At 42.1% G+C, this 15,135-nt stretch overlaps 2 protein-coding genes across 5 annotated transcripts in view; one reads left to right on the top strand and one right to left on the bottom strand.

Moving 5' to 3' along the window:
* The first annotated feature begins 326 nt into the window (after positions 1 to 326).
* ltap1 (lipid transport auxiliary protein 1) lies at positions 327 to 4,054 on the top strand. Of its 4 annotated transcripts, XM_030783625.1 has the most exons (7): positions 327 to 464; positions 837 to 938; positions 1,946 to 2,054; positions 2,182 to 2,235; positions 3,000 to 3,166; positions 3,319 to 3,377; positions 3,695 to 4,054. In XM_030783625.1, exons 1-7 carry the CDS (start codon positions 402 to 404, stop codon positions 3,900 to 3,902), a joined length of 762 nt encoding a protein of 253 aa, XP_030639485.1. In that variant the 5' UTR covers positions 327 to 401; the 3' UTR covers positions 3,903 to 4,054. The 4 variants fall into 4 exon arrangements, with proteins under 4 accessions (XP_030639485.1, XP_030639487.1, XP_030639486.1 ...); XM_030783627.1 differs by lacking the exon at positions 837 to 938; XM_030783626.1 differs by lacking the exon at positions 2,182 to 2,235.
* A 2,199-nt stretch (positions 4,055 to 6,253) lies between these two features.
* The window catches only part of tuft1a (tuftelin 1a), a 15,085-nt gene continuing 6,203 nt past the window's right edge, over positions 6,254 to 15,135 (bottom strand). Inside the window, exons 2-12 of the mRNA XM_030783615.1 lie at positions 14,016 to 14,099; positions 12,328 to 12,429; positions 12,052 to 12,138; positions 11,849 to 11,920; positions 11,517 to 11,594; positions 10,148 to 10,258; positions 9,190 to 9,413; positions 8,832 to 8,937; positions 8,584 to 8,667; positions 8,278 to 8,372; positions 6,254 to 8,095 (exon numbers count right to left, since the gene is read on the bottom strand). Coding sequence (XP_030639475.1) covers positions 8,023 to 8,095; positions 8,278 to 8,372; positions 8,584 to 8,667; positions 8,832 to 8,937; positions 9,190 to 9,413; positions 10,148 to 10,258; positions 11,517 to 11,594; positions 11,849 to 11,920; positions 12,052 to 12,138; positions 12,328 to 12,429; positions 14,016 to 14,099 — 1,116 coding nt within the window. The 3' untranslated portion in view covers positions 6,254 to 8,022. The remainder of the gene's footprint in view (positions 8,096 to 8,277; positions 8,373 to 8,583; positions 8,668 to 8,831; positions 8,938 to 9,189; positions 9,414 to 10,147; positions 10,259 to 11,516; positions 11,595 to 11,848; positions 11,921 to 12,051; positions 12,139 to 12,327; positions 12,430 to 14,015; positions 14,100 to 15,135) is intronic.

Here is a 15,135-nt window from a genome sequence, read left to right as displayed (position 1 = left end):
TAGCATGATCACTTTGCAAAAATGTATTCTGACACATCATTCACACAACACCTTGATACAGTGTCACATCACTAATATAATCAATACTTCACAACACCCACTGCCATTATTGCGCTACAAATAATTGGTGACCGTTAGAATTGAGTTTTGGCTACCGTCGTGTGAATTTGTCAGGGTCTCCGGTGCACTAGAGGGCGATAACGACATATGTAATGATCTAATTAACAAAAAAGCACAGCAAGGAAATTATCACATGACCGCCTCCGTGTATGTCAACAAAACCAGAAGAGACACTCCGTGGATAAATGTGATTGCTTTTACAAAGACCTCGTTATTGTTTATTCCTACTCTTTTTTATGAATATTGTACATTTAGATCTCTAGTAACCACGGTTATTCAACATGGCATCCGATTCTCCACTTTCGGGTGTAAATGTAGTCCTTGTTATGGCCTACGGTAGTCTGGTAAGGTTTTTGTTTGTTTGTTTGCTTGTCTGTTTGTTTTAAATACTGACTAGCTTTTTCCCTTCGTCTCATGGTTTGCAATTACCAATGTTCATGCAGTTTCAACCATCAAAGTAATTAACAGAATAATTTGAAAGGAGAGGGTAATAAGGCTGAATTCAAAATAACCATAAAGGGTGGAGTAAATTTCGACTGGCGGACACCATCGTGATAGCAGCGCCGTTAATTGCGATTCATTCCTGTCTCAGTCCATTTGTATAAAACCGATTTGTCATTATGCATTTTTCCTCTTTTGTGTTGCCCATTATGTCATACAAGCATTGGTATTCCCTACTTAGACGATATTCAATAGTAGGTTTTGTCTATGTGTAGGTGTTTGTACTATTGTTCATCTTCGTGAAGAGACAAATCATGCGCTTCGCTATGAAATCTCGCCGTGGACCGCACGTACCTTTAGGACACAACGCCCCTAAGGTATGGCTCTCTGTTACATGTATGACTCTTATTAACGATTCGCAGATCCGAGAACCAGCTTATGATGTGACTGGTATTAGAGATACAGTACCTCACCTCTAGCTGGCAGCACTAAACTTCTTAATGTGTTGTGTCTTTCCGAAATGAACCTTTAAACGATACAAAATTAAATGCTGAATGAGTTGTGTTCCCAAAACTGTTTAACGGAAAACTTCAGCCGAGCTTTAAAATTCACTAGTCTGTTGAAAACAACAACAACAACAAAACTATACACAAACAGCTTCTCTACACAAACAATTTCTCTACCTTGCATGTGTATATCCCTAGTGGAAATTCCAGTTGAAATCCAGTAGAAAATCCCAGTAGAAATCCAGTTGAAATCTAGTAGAACACCAGTAGAAAACCATTTAAAAACCAATAGCAATTTTAACTGGTTCCTATTGGTTTTTATAGGGAAACTGAAACACATTCAACTGGTTTCATAACTGGTTTCTACTGGAATGCCCAGTAGAAAAATCAATAGAAATTTTTACTGGAATGTATTGATCTGGTTCCAGTTGAAAAACAACTGATAGAAACTGCTGGTCTCAAATGGTCTGTATTGGTTGAACTGGTCTCAGATGGTCTGTATTGGCTGAACCGGTCTATACCCTACACTTTTTTTTACACAACTTTACAACTTTAAAAATTAGTGTTTTTAAATTGACTATGAATTCATGTTCAATTTAAAAACACTTATTTTTCAAAGAAACACTAACGGCCACTACCCATGGCTCTGTTGGTCTAAATGGGTTTTAAATGGTTTCAACTGGTATTCTTAACTGGGCAAACCATTGGAATCTGAAAACCCAGTTGGAACCAATTGAAACCAGTACAGACCATTTGAGACCAGTTCGTCCCAATAGACTAGCTACTGGATTTTCAACTGGAATGTCCACTAGGGATGAGATTGCCATTTGTGAATATGAGTGGAATAGTGCTGAATTAATAGGCTATATGTGTTGTAGGAGCTGAGGGAGGAGATTGACTCTCGACTCGCCAAAGTTAACGATATTCGCTATGAGCCTCGGCTGCTCTCAGAGAAAGATGACCGACTTGAACACTCTGGTCAGAATGGTGAGAAAGAAGGAGACCGCCTCGGTTGAATGTCTACGGAAGTGACTTTTTTTTAATCGGTTAAGTTCGGTTTACAATTGAGAGCCTCTTTTGTACTCTTTGTGTTTGTGTGTGTTTTTGTTTCAAGGTTGTTACAACTACCTATACAGAATGCGGGCTCTTGATGCCATCAGAGATTCTGGTAAGTATACATCTTTTTGTGTGTGTAGAAAAAGGTACCAGAGGATTTTTGCCCTAATTTCATGACTAGTCTTCACAATGATCTCATTTCAGCCTCATATGACACAAACACAATTGTTTGTACACTATTCCCATCTTTTTCTTTCTCTCTTTCTTTCTTTCTTTCTTTCTTTCCACTATTGGTGTGAATATTAGGATTACTTATAATTAATGCAACATCATAACAGTTACATTGAGCGGAAAGATAACAAACCATTGATTACATTTTAATGATACTTAAACACACACACACACACACACACACACACACACACACACATCTGTTTTGGGGATACTTATTGATCCTCAGGATGTCATAAGCAACAACAAACTTTCTTCAACCTTGTTTGTCTTTTTTTTCATGTATAATACTGGATGGTTCATGTATATTCCCAACAATCACAAAAAAATAGAATAACCTCAGGGAAGACATCACTAACTTTTTAACGTAAAAAAATGCTAGTGTCACTATGATGAACATTTGGTGTTAGGGGAGTAGGGTTGTGTGGCTGTTATTCCAAGTTCACTGAGGCAGCACAGCCTGTTCTGTGAGGACAGTCTTTCTGTCTGTCTGTGATTCAGTCTTTCTGTGTTCAGCTGAGTTTGGCAATTTTGTTTTCCTACACTTTTTATCCCTCACTATCTGTATGACTCACTGTGTTTTTCTCTCTCTCTTACTCTCTCTCTCTCTCTCTCTCTCTCTCCTTTCCACACACACACGGACAGATATTCCGTTCCATGATCTGTGCCGCAGTCCGAGGGCTCTGACGGGTCGACGGTACCGGAACTGGCTGATGGAACTGCGCAACTCTCACTCCCTCTTCAAAAGCAGCAAGAGCAGCCTCATAGACCGACTACTGGAGGGCTATGACAACGCTCGACATGGCAGAGGGGTGTGTTTGTGTGTTTGTGTGTGTGTGTGTGTGTGTGTGTGTGTGTGTGTACACGTGTACGTGTACATACAGACGTACTGAAGTGGTATTGCTGGGTCTGACATGGCAAGGTGATCAATGTGTGTAGTTTAAAGGCCGTGTCTGTTTTGCAGGTGTTTGGGGAAACTGAATATGTGAAATATAAGGAAGATCTTACTGAACTGGCTGCAGTGTGAGTGAAACTCCTCTTCTTCTTCTTTTCTCTTGGTTTTCTCTCTTCTTCTCAGTTTTACTCGCTTGTCCGGTTGATGTTTGATCGATAAACACTGTAAACTAAGATAAATGTGTATGACTTCGAGGAGGGAACTGAAGTTGGTGCATTCTGATCGGCTGACTCATGAACATTCTAATCAGGCTATGATTTTACTGGCCTCTATTCAATGTGTGTCTCTCTCTCTCTCTCTCTCTCTCTCTCTCTCTCTCTCTCTCTCTCTCTCTCTCTCTCTCTCTCTCTCACTCACTTACTCTCTTTTTCTCTTATTGCTCCAGTGTGAAAACCCACTCCAGTTCCTCCAGCCTGAACCAACAGCACCAGTCAGCTGCTAAAGATCTGACCAGTTCTCCTGGTCCATCTTCAGCCTCCACCATCCAGGTCACCTACCTTCCTTCATCTGGCCAGCGCAGCAAGAGACCCAAACACTTCCTGGAGCTCAAAAACTTCAAGGACAATTACAACACGCTGGAGAGCACTCTGTAACGAGAGCCTCCATTTCCTCAGCAAGGACGTCGCAGTTACTTACGACGTGAACGCGTTTACATGAACGCCCGAGTGAACCCGGGAGACTTTCCGGATGCTTTCCGGATCCAGAGACTACGGACTGATACTCCACTACGGAGTGATACTCTTTAATCCACCCTCTGGGATTATTAGCAAATACTGTGAGAGATTATTTTGTTTTATATGTGACCGTGCTACTAAGAACTGTGGCTTGTAATCTGCAAGAATAATAGGGGGAAGAGATTATTTTTCCATGGCAGATTACCAAGTGGAAAATGAGAAGAGAAAGTGCTCAGATTACACTTGATTCAAACAGCCGGACTGTTCCAAGTTTTAATGACGGTGGATATTGCTTCGGGAGAAGCAGCTCTTCGAGGCTTTGAGATCCATGGGCGAATATTATGATATTTTAATAAACTACTGATCTGCACTGTTATAAGAGAGATGATTTAGGACATAAGAAATAGTATAATAAGCCTCAGGGATTCTGGGGTAGATAACTGCCAGCATGTTCCCAGTATTCCTTTGTGAACTTGACCAGTGATGTGAAAGTGATATGTACTGGGAGAGGTCATGAGACCATTTAGACTGTTTAGTGTAGCACAGATGCACTGAAAGACGGTCAATCTATGGAGGAAAAATAAAAAAAACGAAAAACACGAGGTCTCGGCCCAGCAAAAGGACTAGATACAATTGCAAACCAAACATTATACACACACACACACACACACACACAAAGAAAGAACTAAAAAAAAAACCCCATAACTGTTATTTTAATGCGTTCACGTCCTGTGACTTTTCATTTGCACCTCTGCCTTATCGTTACAGGTACACTGTTCTTGTGGGTGGTGTATAACACATGGGAACCAAGTCTGGGAGGGCCAGTTCCCACAAAGGCTTTTGTTGGAACTATTTAGTTCACTGACTCATTAAAGGTATCAGTTGGCTTGAGAGCTGACTCACCTGATTTTCCGGGTATTAAATAAGTATCTGATTGAATATTTAACCCAAATACCTGCATACACACCAGTCCCCTAGTAACGAAGACGGACAGGTCAAATACAACAGGTTGCAGAGGTGCAGTGTTAAGTCGGGCTGACATTATTACAGAGCAACTAAAAGTGAAATAAAATGTATGAATTCTACACAACCTGACAATACTGGTTTAGAAATACACGTACTGCCTAATATGGAAACGCAAGCCTAACTGTACATAGCGAAGGATAAAACCTCATTTTCCTCATGGTTATCCTGTCAAAGATAATCTAATCTTCATAGACAGTCACCTACAGTCCACTATGGTTAGCCTACTGATAACAAAAGGTGATTTTTCTGCCTTTTTGCTATTTATGGACTGAAGAGTGCTTGAAATGATTTTCAGCCTTTTAAGTGCTCTTTAAGTATTCTTGTGGCTGCGATTGTGAAAATGTGTGTATAGTGAGAGGAATGTGCTTCAGTAAGTTATATAATTGTTCGTTTGATGAGGGTATGTGAAACGTTTTTGTGCATATGGTGATTGTAACTGTTTTGTTGTACTTCGTCTTAAATTACAGTGGTTGATTTGTAACAGAAGCATAAATAACTTCTGAGTCAACATTTGTATCTGAGCCCCCTGTTTATTTCGTAATGTTATCGGACTTCAGTGCCGTAATAGAAAAGTGTATACACCAGTTTTACTTCTTTGACATGTTGCTGTGAATTACCGCGAGAGGTCGCTGTATCGTTAAATAGAAGGGGCCAGCGTGGTGAAACGGGAGTTTAGTTGACGATACTTTACATTAATGTCGCATGAAAAGGTCAGAGTAAATAGGAACATTTGCTTGTTTTGTTTTCATATGAAGTTATTTTCATACAGAGGATATTAGATTTACAAGTTGCAGATCAGTCGTATACCACTAGAAGCAATTAAAGCAATGTCAACATGCCAGCCCACCTATTTGAATAGGACCTCAGTTTTTCAAAAGCAACACGAAGTTGCTCACTTAACTTTCAAAAAAGGGGCGAATGGGTTATATTTCTATTGTCTTAGCCTCAGTAGTTGACATTAGTCATAAACCGCATTTGCAGAATCAGTTTTAACGACATCAGAGACACGTCGCTGAATGACAGGAAAACCCTAAGGTTGTGCAGCTGCTGGTCGGTAATACAGCATGTACCATTTATATTTCTGTTCTGAAATTATAACAGCCAGTGGCGCCCTGACATGAGATTTTCGATAACAGACACGAAATACTCCGGGGCCTCCTGATAGAGATTTCAGCTCCCACCCTGTAGTCTATAACTTGGGAATGAGGGCAAACGTCTTTTGCAATGAAAACATTACAACCATAGCCGGTCTTACCAACTTTATTCAAATAACCGAAGCATACAAGAATATGTATCGCGATCATTGCATGCATTCGTGTCACTCAAAAAGGTTTCACTACAAATAGAAAAAAAAAAGAAAAGAAAGAAAAACAAAAACAAAACTCTTCTGTCAATAACACAAAACAAAGACCTTAGCATAAGCGCCAAGTTCAGCTCTAAAGAGGTAACGCAGTTACGCAAGAGAATATTTACACACTGAAGAGATCAGCAGATAAAAACAAAGTGTTTTGTTGCTTTTTTTTTTTAATATGCAAGAATATATAAACAATCATACAGTATGTACAAGGTTGATAACAGTGGACAAAACCGCGCTGAAATGCACGCTTTATATAATTGTTGCATGAAATTAAATAGTTAATATATAAATAGCCTTCATCATCACTCCTTCTCCTCATTATTTCCTTCTGTTCCCTCAGTCTAAAGTGAAGAGGAAGAATGAGGGTTTGATCCTCTGAGCCTTTAACTGCTTCTAGCTACAAGGTTCTGACAAACTGATAACGACAGTCTTGAAACCTAGGGTCAGCTCTATGCGTCTTATTGCATGTTAAACGGTATTCTTGCTAATATCAGTAAGAGAAAACGACTTTTTTGTAACTCTATACATGCACTCCATGTTACAATGGCGAAATGAAAAATGCAACCAAATTCCCACTCGCCAGACTACTCTTCCTGCTTCCTGAAGTACATTTTGATCTTCCCAGTTCCCTAAATGACCTGATTAAATGGATTTACTGTTGTCTGGAGAACGTGAGCTCCTTTACGTCTGTTAGCGAGTGCCAACTTCTGTTCGATAATCAGCGGCTTTAGCGAAAAACTCCGTCTGTTAGAATGTCAAGGCCAAAAAGAAAAGGAAAACTTTACGGTATGTCTGTGGGGTCAAACGCTACTGTTTATCAGAGGAATGTTCAGCGGCCTTGAGTGTTACTTGGAAGAAATTTAGCATTCCAACTTCCTTCAAATCATCCACATCCTCATTTTATACTGATTAAGTCATCAACAGGAAATCGGTAATCTTCATCCAAGAGCGTCTTACCCTATTAGCGTTATTTTACTGAGCTGGAGAGATTAAGAGCGAATCTGACTGTGAGGCCAGTCTGTTTGTAAAGTCTGTCTGACGCAGTCTAACTGTCAGTCCTTCTGGCTGTAGCTTTAAAGGGAAGGAATCCAATCCCGTTTTTAGACGATATCCAGAGGACCAGCCTCATAAGGATATCGATATTCAACTCCCTGCATCTCTCTATCTTATCTCTCTATCCCCCATCCATCTGTTCTATTCTCACTTAGAAACTGAATATGAACAATCACCATGTTGTTTATATATTTGATTTTAATAGCCTAACAAAGACTTCGCTGGACCTCTCTGAATCACTCCCGTACAAGCATGAAGGGTCATAATTGGCATTTCAAGACGCGTCCTGATTTTGTAACATCTATTTGAAATGTAACTATATTCAGTATGTAGCCTCTGTTATATATATACATCACTCCATGACTGTGTTTAAATGTCACACACACACACACACACACACGTTTCATTACGATTCCCACTGTACAGTCTCATGTTAAAGGAATGAGGCATCGTTGCTGGGATAGTTTGCTTGTTAAAATACCAGCAAACCCGCTCTGTTGCCATGGAGTGTTGTGGGGTTGTTGTGTCGTTTGTCGTGTGGACCTGCGGTGTGGTAGCTGATTGCGTGAGGATGTGCCTTTGCCTTCAGATTTGTGGTGAGGTTCAGGATTTGATTTCCACCACTTTGATGAAGGGGAGACTCTTGTTGGTGTGTGTGGTTGGCCTGAGAGGCTTACTGTGAAGAAAAAACAGAAAAGGGAGTGTAAGCTCTTAGACACACATATATATATGCATCTGTGTGTGTGTTAAACAACAAGGTGTAATTAATTATGTGTATGTGTGTGTGTGTGTACAAGTATATCTATCAAGTTATAAATAACTATGTGTGTGTGTGTGTGTGTTGCATGTGTGCAGTACCTGTACACAATCTGAGCATTTCGCTCCATCGGCACATAAGAGTTTGTCCCTTGGCTTTCCATAAAGTAATCCACCTGGTCACGCAACTCTCTGTTCTATAAAAGAAAAAAGAAATTTGTCACTTGTGTAAATACCCTGAGGAATAATACAAACCACAAAAAAAAGAGAGGAAATAAGAAAGAACAATAAAGAAGGATCTAAAAGATGTAAAACAAAAGCTGGAAGGACTTCAAGTTCTCTTTGGGAAGGAAAAAAAAAAAAAAACATTTACAAAACTACATCTCCCGGAGGGCATTGTGCACTGACCTCTCCCTCCAGGAAGGACACCCTCTCCTCCAGCTCTCTGATAACTCGATCCCTCTCCTGAATCACCATCCTCGAGTTCTGCAGCTGTAGCACAAAACACAGAACATGGGTGTGTGTCAGGTAACACGTAACCGCGTGATTCTGTGCGTGCATTTGGGTGTGTGTATTAATCAAAATATTTGTGTGTGTGTGTGTGTGTATGAGATAAGAAACAGAGACACTGTGTTTTTTGTTTGTTTGTGTTTTACCTGTTCAATCATCTGTCTCAGTTTTCTTTGTTGGCTCTTCAGCATGTCATCCAAATGGTGAATTTTTTCTTTCAGAATGGCGTTCTCCTTCTCCAACTCTTCCAACCTATCACACACACACACACACACACACACACATAATTACCTGTTAGTTGTGGCAATCTCCCAAAAAAACAAAAAAAGAAAAACACTGCCTTAACCTGCCAGGTAACGCTAACCTGTAACAACAAACTCTGAAAGGCTTTCAAAACAGCTTTGAACCAATTCCAACTCTTTCATCCACGCTTCCGAACAAACCCCCGAGGATAACCTGAACATGACCTCGGCGAGGTCTCCACGGTAACCGCTGCCCTCTCACCTTTCCCTCTCTACTTGTCCCTCCTCTTTTCTCTCTGTCAGCCGGAGCAGCTCGGCTTCTTTGGTCATGAGCTGTTCCCTTAGGAGGGAGCTCTCCTGCTCCATCCCGCCCAGCAGCCGCTGAAGCTCTTCGATTTGCTGATCCTGTTGGTCTGCTTTCTGCTGAACCTCTTTCAGACGGTCCGTCTGCTCGGATAACTGCTGTCTGTACTGACTGGCCTCCGCCTGAGATAGACAGAGTCAGAGAGAGAGAGAGAGAGAGAGAGAGAGGGAGAGAGAAAGGGAACAGTTAGCTTTTCAGACCCAGACACATTAAGGGCGTGTGAAAAATGAGAGGCAGGAGAAGATTAACATTCATTCCCTTGTGTTTGGGAATAATGATACATGCAGTTTCAGTGTCATGTAAGCTGTGTTTATTTTGCTCTGTTTGAGCAGTTCGTAATAGCCTTGGATTGAATGTTCGTGTGTCAGCCAATCAGAGTGCAGCAACTTTAATTCCCCTCTCAAAGTCAAATACATTAAAAAAAGAAAAAAAAACCTTGGCCTTTATCCGGAATGAGAGAAAGTCTCTTTCTTTGTGTCCTTGTCAACCAACCAGAAAGTATCAAACAGGTGTAAAGCTTACAGCACAAACTGGGGTTTCTCCTGGGCTGCCTCATTAATCTCCTCTTTTTAAACTGTGTACACACACGATAACACACTCTATATACATCCTCCACCCGCGCCTGTTTCTGTCCATCAAGTATCTCGACGAGAACGGAGTCTGATCCACCTCCTCATGTAAATGAAATTATCGTGTTATGCAATACACACGGCCGTTGCCTAGCGACAAAGCCGCACCCATCCCGGATAGAGAGACGGGACAAAGTAGTTGAAGGGAAGAAGTGAGGGGGAAGAGAGAGAGCTAAGTGGATGGAAAAAAAAAAACGAGAGTAAAGAGAGAGGGATGAGAGGCTGACCTGTAATTTCTCTCTCTCCTCTTGGTGTTTCTTCTCAGCCTCCTGTAGCTGAGCATACAGGCGTTTGCTGGCCTCTCTCATCTTCTCCCGCTCTTGCTCGTCCTCTAGTTCCTGAGAGAGAGAGAGAGAGCGAAAGGATTGTAAAATTGAATTTCTGCATCGTCCGATGTCTAAATGGATTTGTCATACAGTTAAAAATTCAATTCGGTGTTCAGACCTCCGCTGTCAGAAAAAGGATGAGTGTACAGCTGTGGTGGTCTGTGTGTGTGTGTGTGTGTGTTTGTGGGCTCCCGCCCCTGCGCGCGCATGTGTGTGTGCATCCCCATGTATTCACACATGTGGTTTCTGTTGGTTGTGTAACAGTTCTATACAGCAGCCAAAAAGTTAGTGAGAGCAGAGCATGGAATTTTAAACAGAATCCCTCTCGCTCCCTCCCTCCCTCTCTCTCTCTCTCTCTCTCTCTCTCTCTCTCTCTCTCTTTCTTTCCCTCTCTCTCTCTCTCTCTCTCTCTCTGACATTTACACACATTAGAACAATGCTTCTTTACTGTAGCTGCTGTGGCTGAATGGACGTATTCCTGCAGGTTATTTATAGAGCTGGACCCGTGGGAGAGGGGAGAGAGAGAGAGAGGGCGGAGACAGCGTGTATGTGCGTCACTGGGGTGTGTGTCCAAATATTTAAATCAAAACATATGCACCTCTCACTGAAGTTTTTTCCATCGGGTATTCCTGTTCGGCTTAAACTGCTCTTCCAGTGAAAAGACACACACACACACACACACACATACCTGATCGCCCAGTTTTTTTGTTTGTTTTTTTTTTTTCACTAAGCCTTCGTCAGGTATGCAGAGTGAGTGCCAACACTCAATGCCAAAGATTTGTGGTCAAACTCAACAACAAAGAAGACAACTGCGAGAAAACATGTACAAAATGTTCTAAACTATTTTCCAGGGAACCCCAGTGTTAACAACCATGTATCATTTGAGTGACTTTTATAAATGCTACCTCATTCTCTCTCTCTCTCTGAAGTATGCGTGTATGTGAGTGTGTTCATGAAGTGTTTTGTGTGTGTTTTATGACCGCTGTGTCATGTGTTACATGTGACCGTCCATTATGCTCTTGTCTTAAATGGGTGTATGCACGCTAATCTTTATGTCCAGGTGTTCCAGTAGGTGTGCGTGCGAGTGTGCGTGTGTGTCTTGAGTAGTAAAAAACCAGAAACGCTCTCTGTAAGAGTGTGTGAAATGAGAAGTTAAGGAATGTTTCGCATTGTGCAGTGTCATCATGTTACACGGACACACTGAGGGTTTTTGTGTGTGCGCGTTCGCGTTTCTGTTTGTAAAGTGAGAGGGCATGTGAAAGATTCTCACCTGTTTGTCCTCTGTATCCTTTACTGGGATACCATTTACTCTGAATCTGTTAGCGTATCCATTAGCAGGAAACTGAACCTGTGGTGGGGGGGGGGGGGGGGGGGGGGGCGAGAGAGAGAGAGAGAGAGAGAGAGAGAAATGGATAATGAGAAAGGGAGTGAGTCAGCAAAGTAACACACAGTGTGGACACATGAAAATGAGAATTTACTTAAGTAGCCATAAAACACACACACAAACACACACACACACACACACACATACACACACTGACACACACACACACACACACACACACACACACACTGACACACGCACAGTCAAAATTCCCCCACCTTGAGCTCTGTTTTGTTGTTGTTGGTTTTTGCTGCCATTTGCTCCCGCAGGGTCTTCAGGCAGTATCTGACCTACATAACACACACACACACACACACACACACACACACTCCTGGTTAGCACACAACGCAAATGTGCTTACACGCAACAGATGGAAACAGTGACAGGGGAGACAGGGAGAAACAGAGCGTGTCAGTCTTACCTCCTGAATCTGGGAAACTTCGTCCGACAACATCTTTAAGTTCTGTTCCCGTCTGGTTTGCTCCTGTTTACGAGCCTCTAGATACACCTACCAGACGAACACGCACACACACACACACACACACACGTCAGTGGGTCAGTTTCACACACGTTTAGAATTACAAATCATTAAGACTCCCATCTCCACTCTGGTTTCCCGCATCCCCTAATCCCACCCTCGTAACATCCTATACTTCCGGACAAACACGCATCATCAGTGCCAGGAAGAACCACCCACCTTTATGACCTCAACCTTCTCCTCAGTTGGTTTGGTTGGCTCAAACTTGTAAGGCTGCCTCTCGTTGGTCGGCTGCACCAATGCAAAAGCTCTTCCGATTGGCTGAAACGACAAAGAGGTGGGACTGATGAGTAAACCCGTGTAGCTATAGGAAAATTAACCAATCTCCGCCTACCTAAACACCAGGGCACTTACTAACATCTCGACTACACTGAGCAGAATGTACTACGGATTTCGACATGCCTCACATTAACATGAGTGTTTTTCTTTGGGGAAGGGCCAAACCAAACCAGCGCCTGTTCTGAGTGAACACCAAACGAGTTGTCCGTATCTATTGGAAAATCTTTGTCGGGATGATAAGTCAGGGCATGTGTGAGGTCGTCCATGCTTCATGTCGTGTGTGACTGTTTGTCGTGACAGATCTATCTCTCAGTCAATCCATCTATCATAAATATATTGTAACGTTTGATGGGTTTCAAGAAGCAGTCAGACGTGAACGTAAACATATTTTGTCGCCGTAGATCCGTCAGAAACAACAAAACTGCCACGTAGATGTTGTCTAAAGTGAATGAATATCGAATACCTACTGGTCTTATTCATTGAGATAACTGAACTTTGCATTTATTAAATGTTACAAATCACGTATTTTAGATTTTAAAGTTACTCCAATTTAACCAAAAAAAAAAAAAATAAAAAAAAGCACTGTTAGTCTGCATTGTTCCCTTCTGAAAAGAAAGGAATTCCACTTCAAGCAGCGAAGAGATAAATATCTCGCCATGAGCACACAGAAGCCTTGAGTCTCACTATAAACACCCTTACAATAGCAAAGCAAGGCCATCCCCAAATAAAGAGAGAGAGAGAGGGACAGAGAGAGAGAGAGATAGAGAGAGAGAGAGAGAGAGAGAGAGAGAGAGCGAGAGAGAGAGAGTAGGAGGGACAGAAAGATTTATGCAATGCCGAAATCCATAAACAATGGACCCTTGGTCTCTGAGGGGCAGTGCTTGTGTAATGGCCCCCAACCCCTGCCTGTGAGCTGGACTGTGTGTTCCTCAAGATGTTTGAGAGAGAGGGAGAGAGAGTGAGTTGGCGGAGAGACAAGGAGACAGAGAGACCGGACCGACGACACACAAAGAGGGAGGAGCAAAGAGAAAGAGGGAACTGGCAATCTTCCACAGAAGTTCCAGAGAAGTCAGAAACGTGTAAACTTCACACTGCAATGACAACACGAATCTACCCACACGCAGTTTTAAAAAAAACACATTTAAATAATCATTAAAGTCTCCGCAAAATTCACATTCAAGGTAAATGCAAAAAACAAATTGTTTATCTCTTCAGCACAAGAAACTACCTGTGAATGATATATATCTCTATGACAAGCTTACAGTAACAGGATCGTGGAATTCTCCGGAACATAAGAGACATTTGATTTGCCTTTGGCTGATGTAAGTCGCTGTGTTTGAACTGATGTTTATTAATAGCGAAGAATGACTAAAAAAAAAAAAAAAAGTGGGAGATTTCCAATGCAGCCAATCACTATCACAATAAAGAAAACAACCCGGACCAAAAAAGAAAAAAAAAAAAAACGTTACTGCCTTACTATGATTTGGCTGCGTGTACATTTTTTATGTAATCTCTACTCTGGTCAGTGTGTGAGTGTGTGTGTGTGTGTGTGTGTGTGTGTGTCTTACCTTATCTTTGCCGTAATCAGAGGCTGTCGCTGGCTGTCGCTGGTCCTGATCATGCAGAGTGAGCCGAAGTCTTCTGTGCCCCTCCTGATGGACAACAAGAAAGGAGGAATCAGACGAGCGTATATACGCGTGTGTGTGAGTGTGTGTCAGAGAGAGAGAGAGAGAGCAGCCACAAAGAGACCGTTATTTCCAAAGAAATGGAGGGATAAGAGGGAAGGAGGGAGTTATATGGGTGAGAGGAAAATGTGGTAGGAGAGAGTGAGTAACAGCCCCTCCGAGTGTGGGGGGGGGGGGGGGGGGGGCAGAGAGAGAGAAAGAGAGGGAGAGAGGCACTCTGAATGGAGGCCAGTGGACTATAAAAGTATGGAAAAACAGCCAAGGGAGAGTGAAAGAGAAAGAGAAAGAAAAAAAAAACTGATGGAGAATGGTCGGTTAGAATTTCAATTTCGTTCTAAAACGCCCGGAAAATACCAGAAGTCTGTCGTCTTTGCCAAAAGCGCTGTGTTTGAATGTAAATTTGTGCGTCAGGAGCGAGGGAGGGAGGGATGAAGAAGAGTAGAGAAAAAGGAAACTAAATATAAGCTAAAGGAAATGCACACCAGAGGGGAATGGAACATCTCCATGGCAACCATGGAGTCACTGTCCAATAATAAACAGTCTGGTTGACAGGAAGGCAAGGAACATGGTGGCGGGCTAATTTATGTCATAACAAACAGCACAGACTTCCAGACAACACTTCAACGATGCTTAGGGTTACCACACACTCCTTATGAGGAGCGAGGCTGCTGCCACACGCGGGATACTGAAGAATCATAAAACCATTTAATAAACAGAGGCCATGCTGTGTGAAACTATCCACAATGTTGTGTGTATGTTTGTGTATGTGTGTGTGTGTATGTGTGTTTTATGACCTCCCTTGGCCTCAGAGAGAAAGAGAAAGAGAAAGACAGAGAGAGAGAGAGAGAGAGAGGGGGAGTGCACAGGGACAGAGAAAAGAGCAAGTGGAGATTAGACACATTCCAGACATACTGTAACCACCCTGCTTTTGACCTGAACACCCATTACCAACAGGACCAGCGAGTGAAACTCAGACTCTGCTCCAAAAAAAAAACAAAACTCG

The sequence above is a fragment of the Chanos chanos genome, chromosome 9, assembly GCF_902362185.1.
Source record: "Chanos chanos chromosome 9, fChaCha1.1, whole genome shotgun sequence".
In the NCBI taxonomy this organism is placed as follows: Eukaryota; Metazoa; Chordata; class Actinopteri; order Gonorynchiformes; family Chanidae; genus Chanos; species Chanos chanos.
Note: the sequence above shows the minus strand (reverse complement) of the source record. Positions and strands in the feature narration are given on the sequence as shown.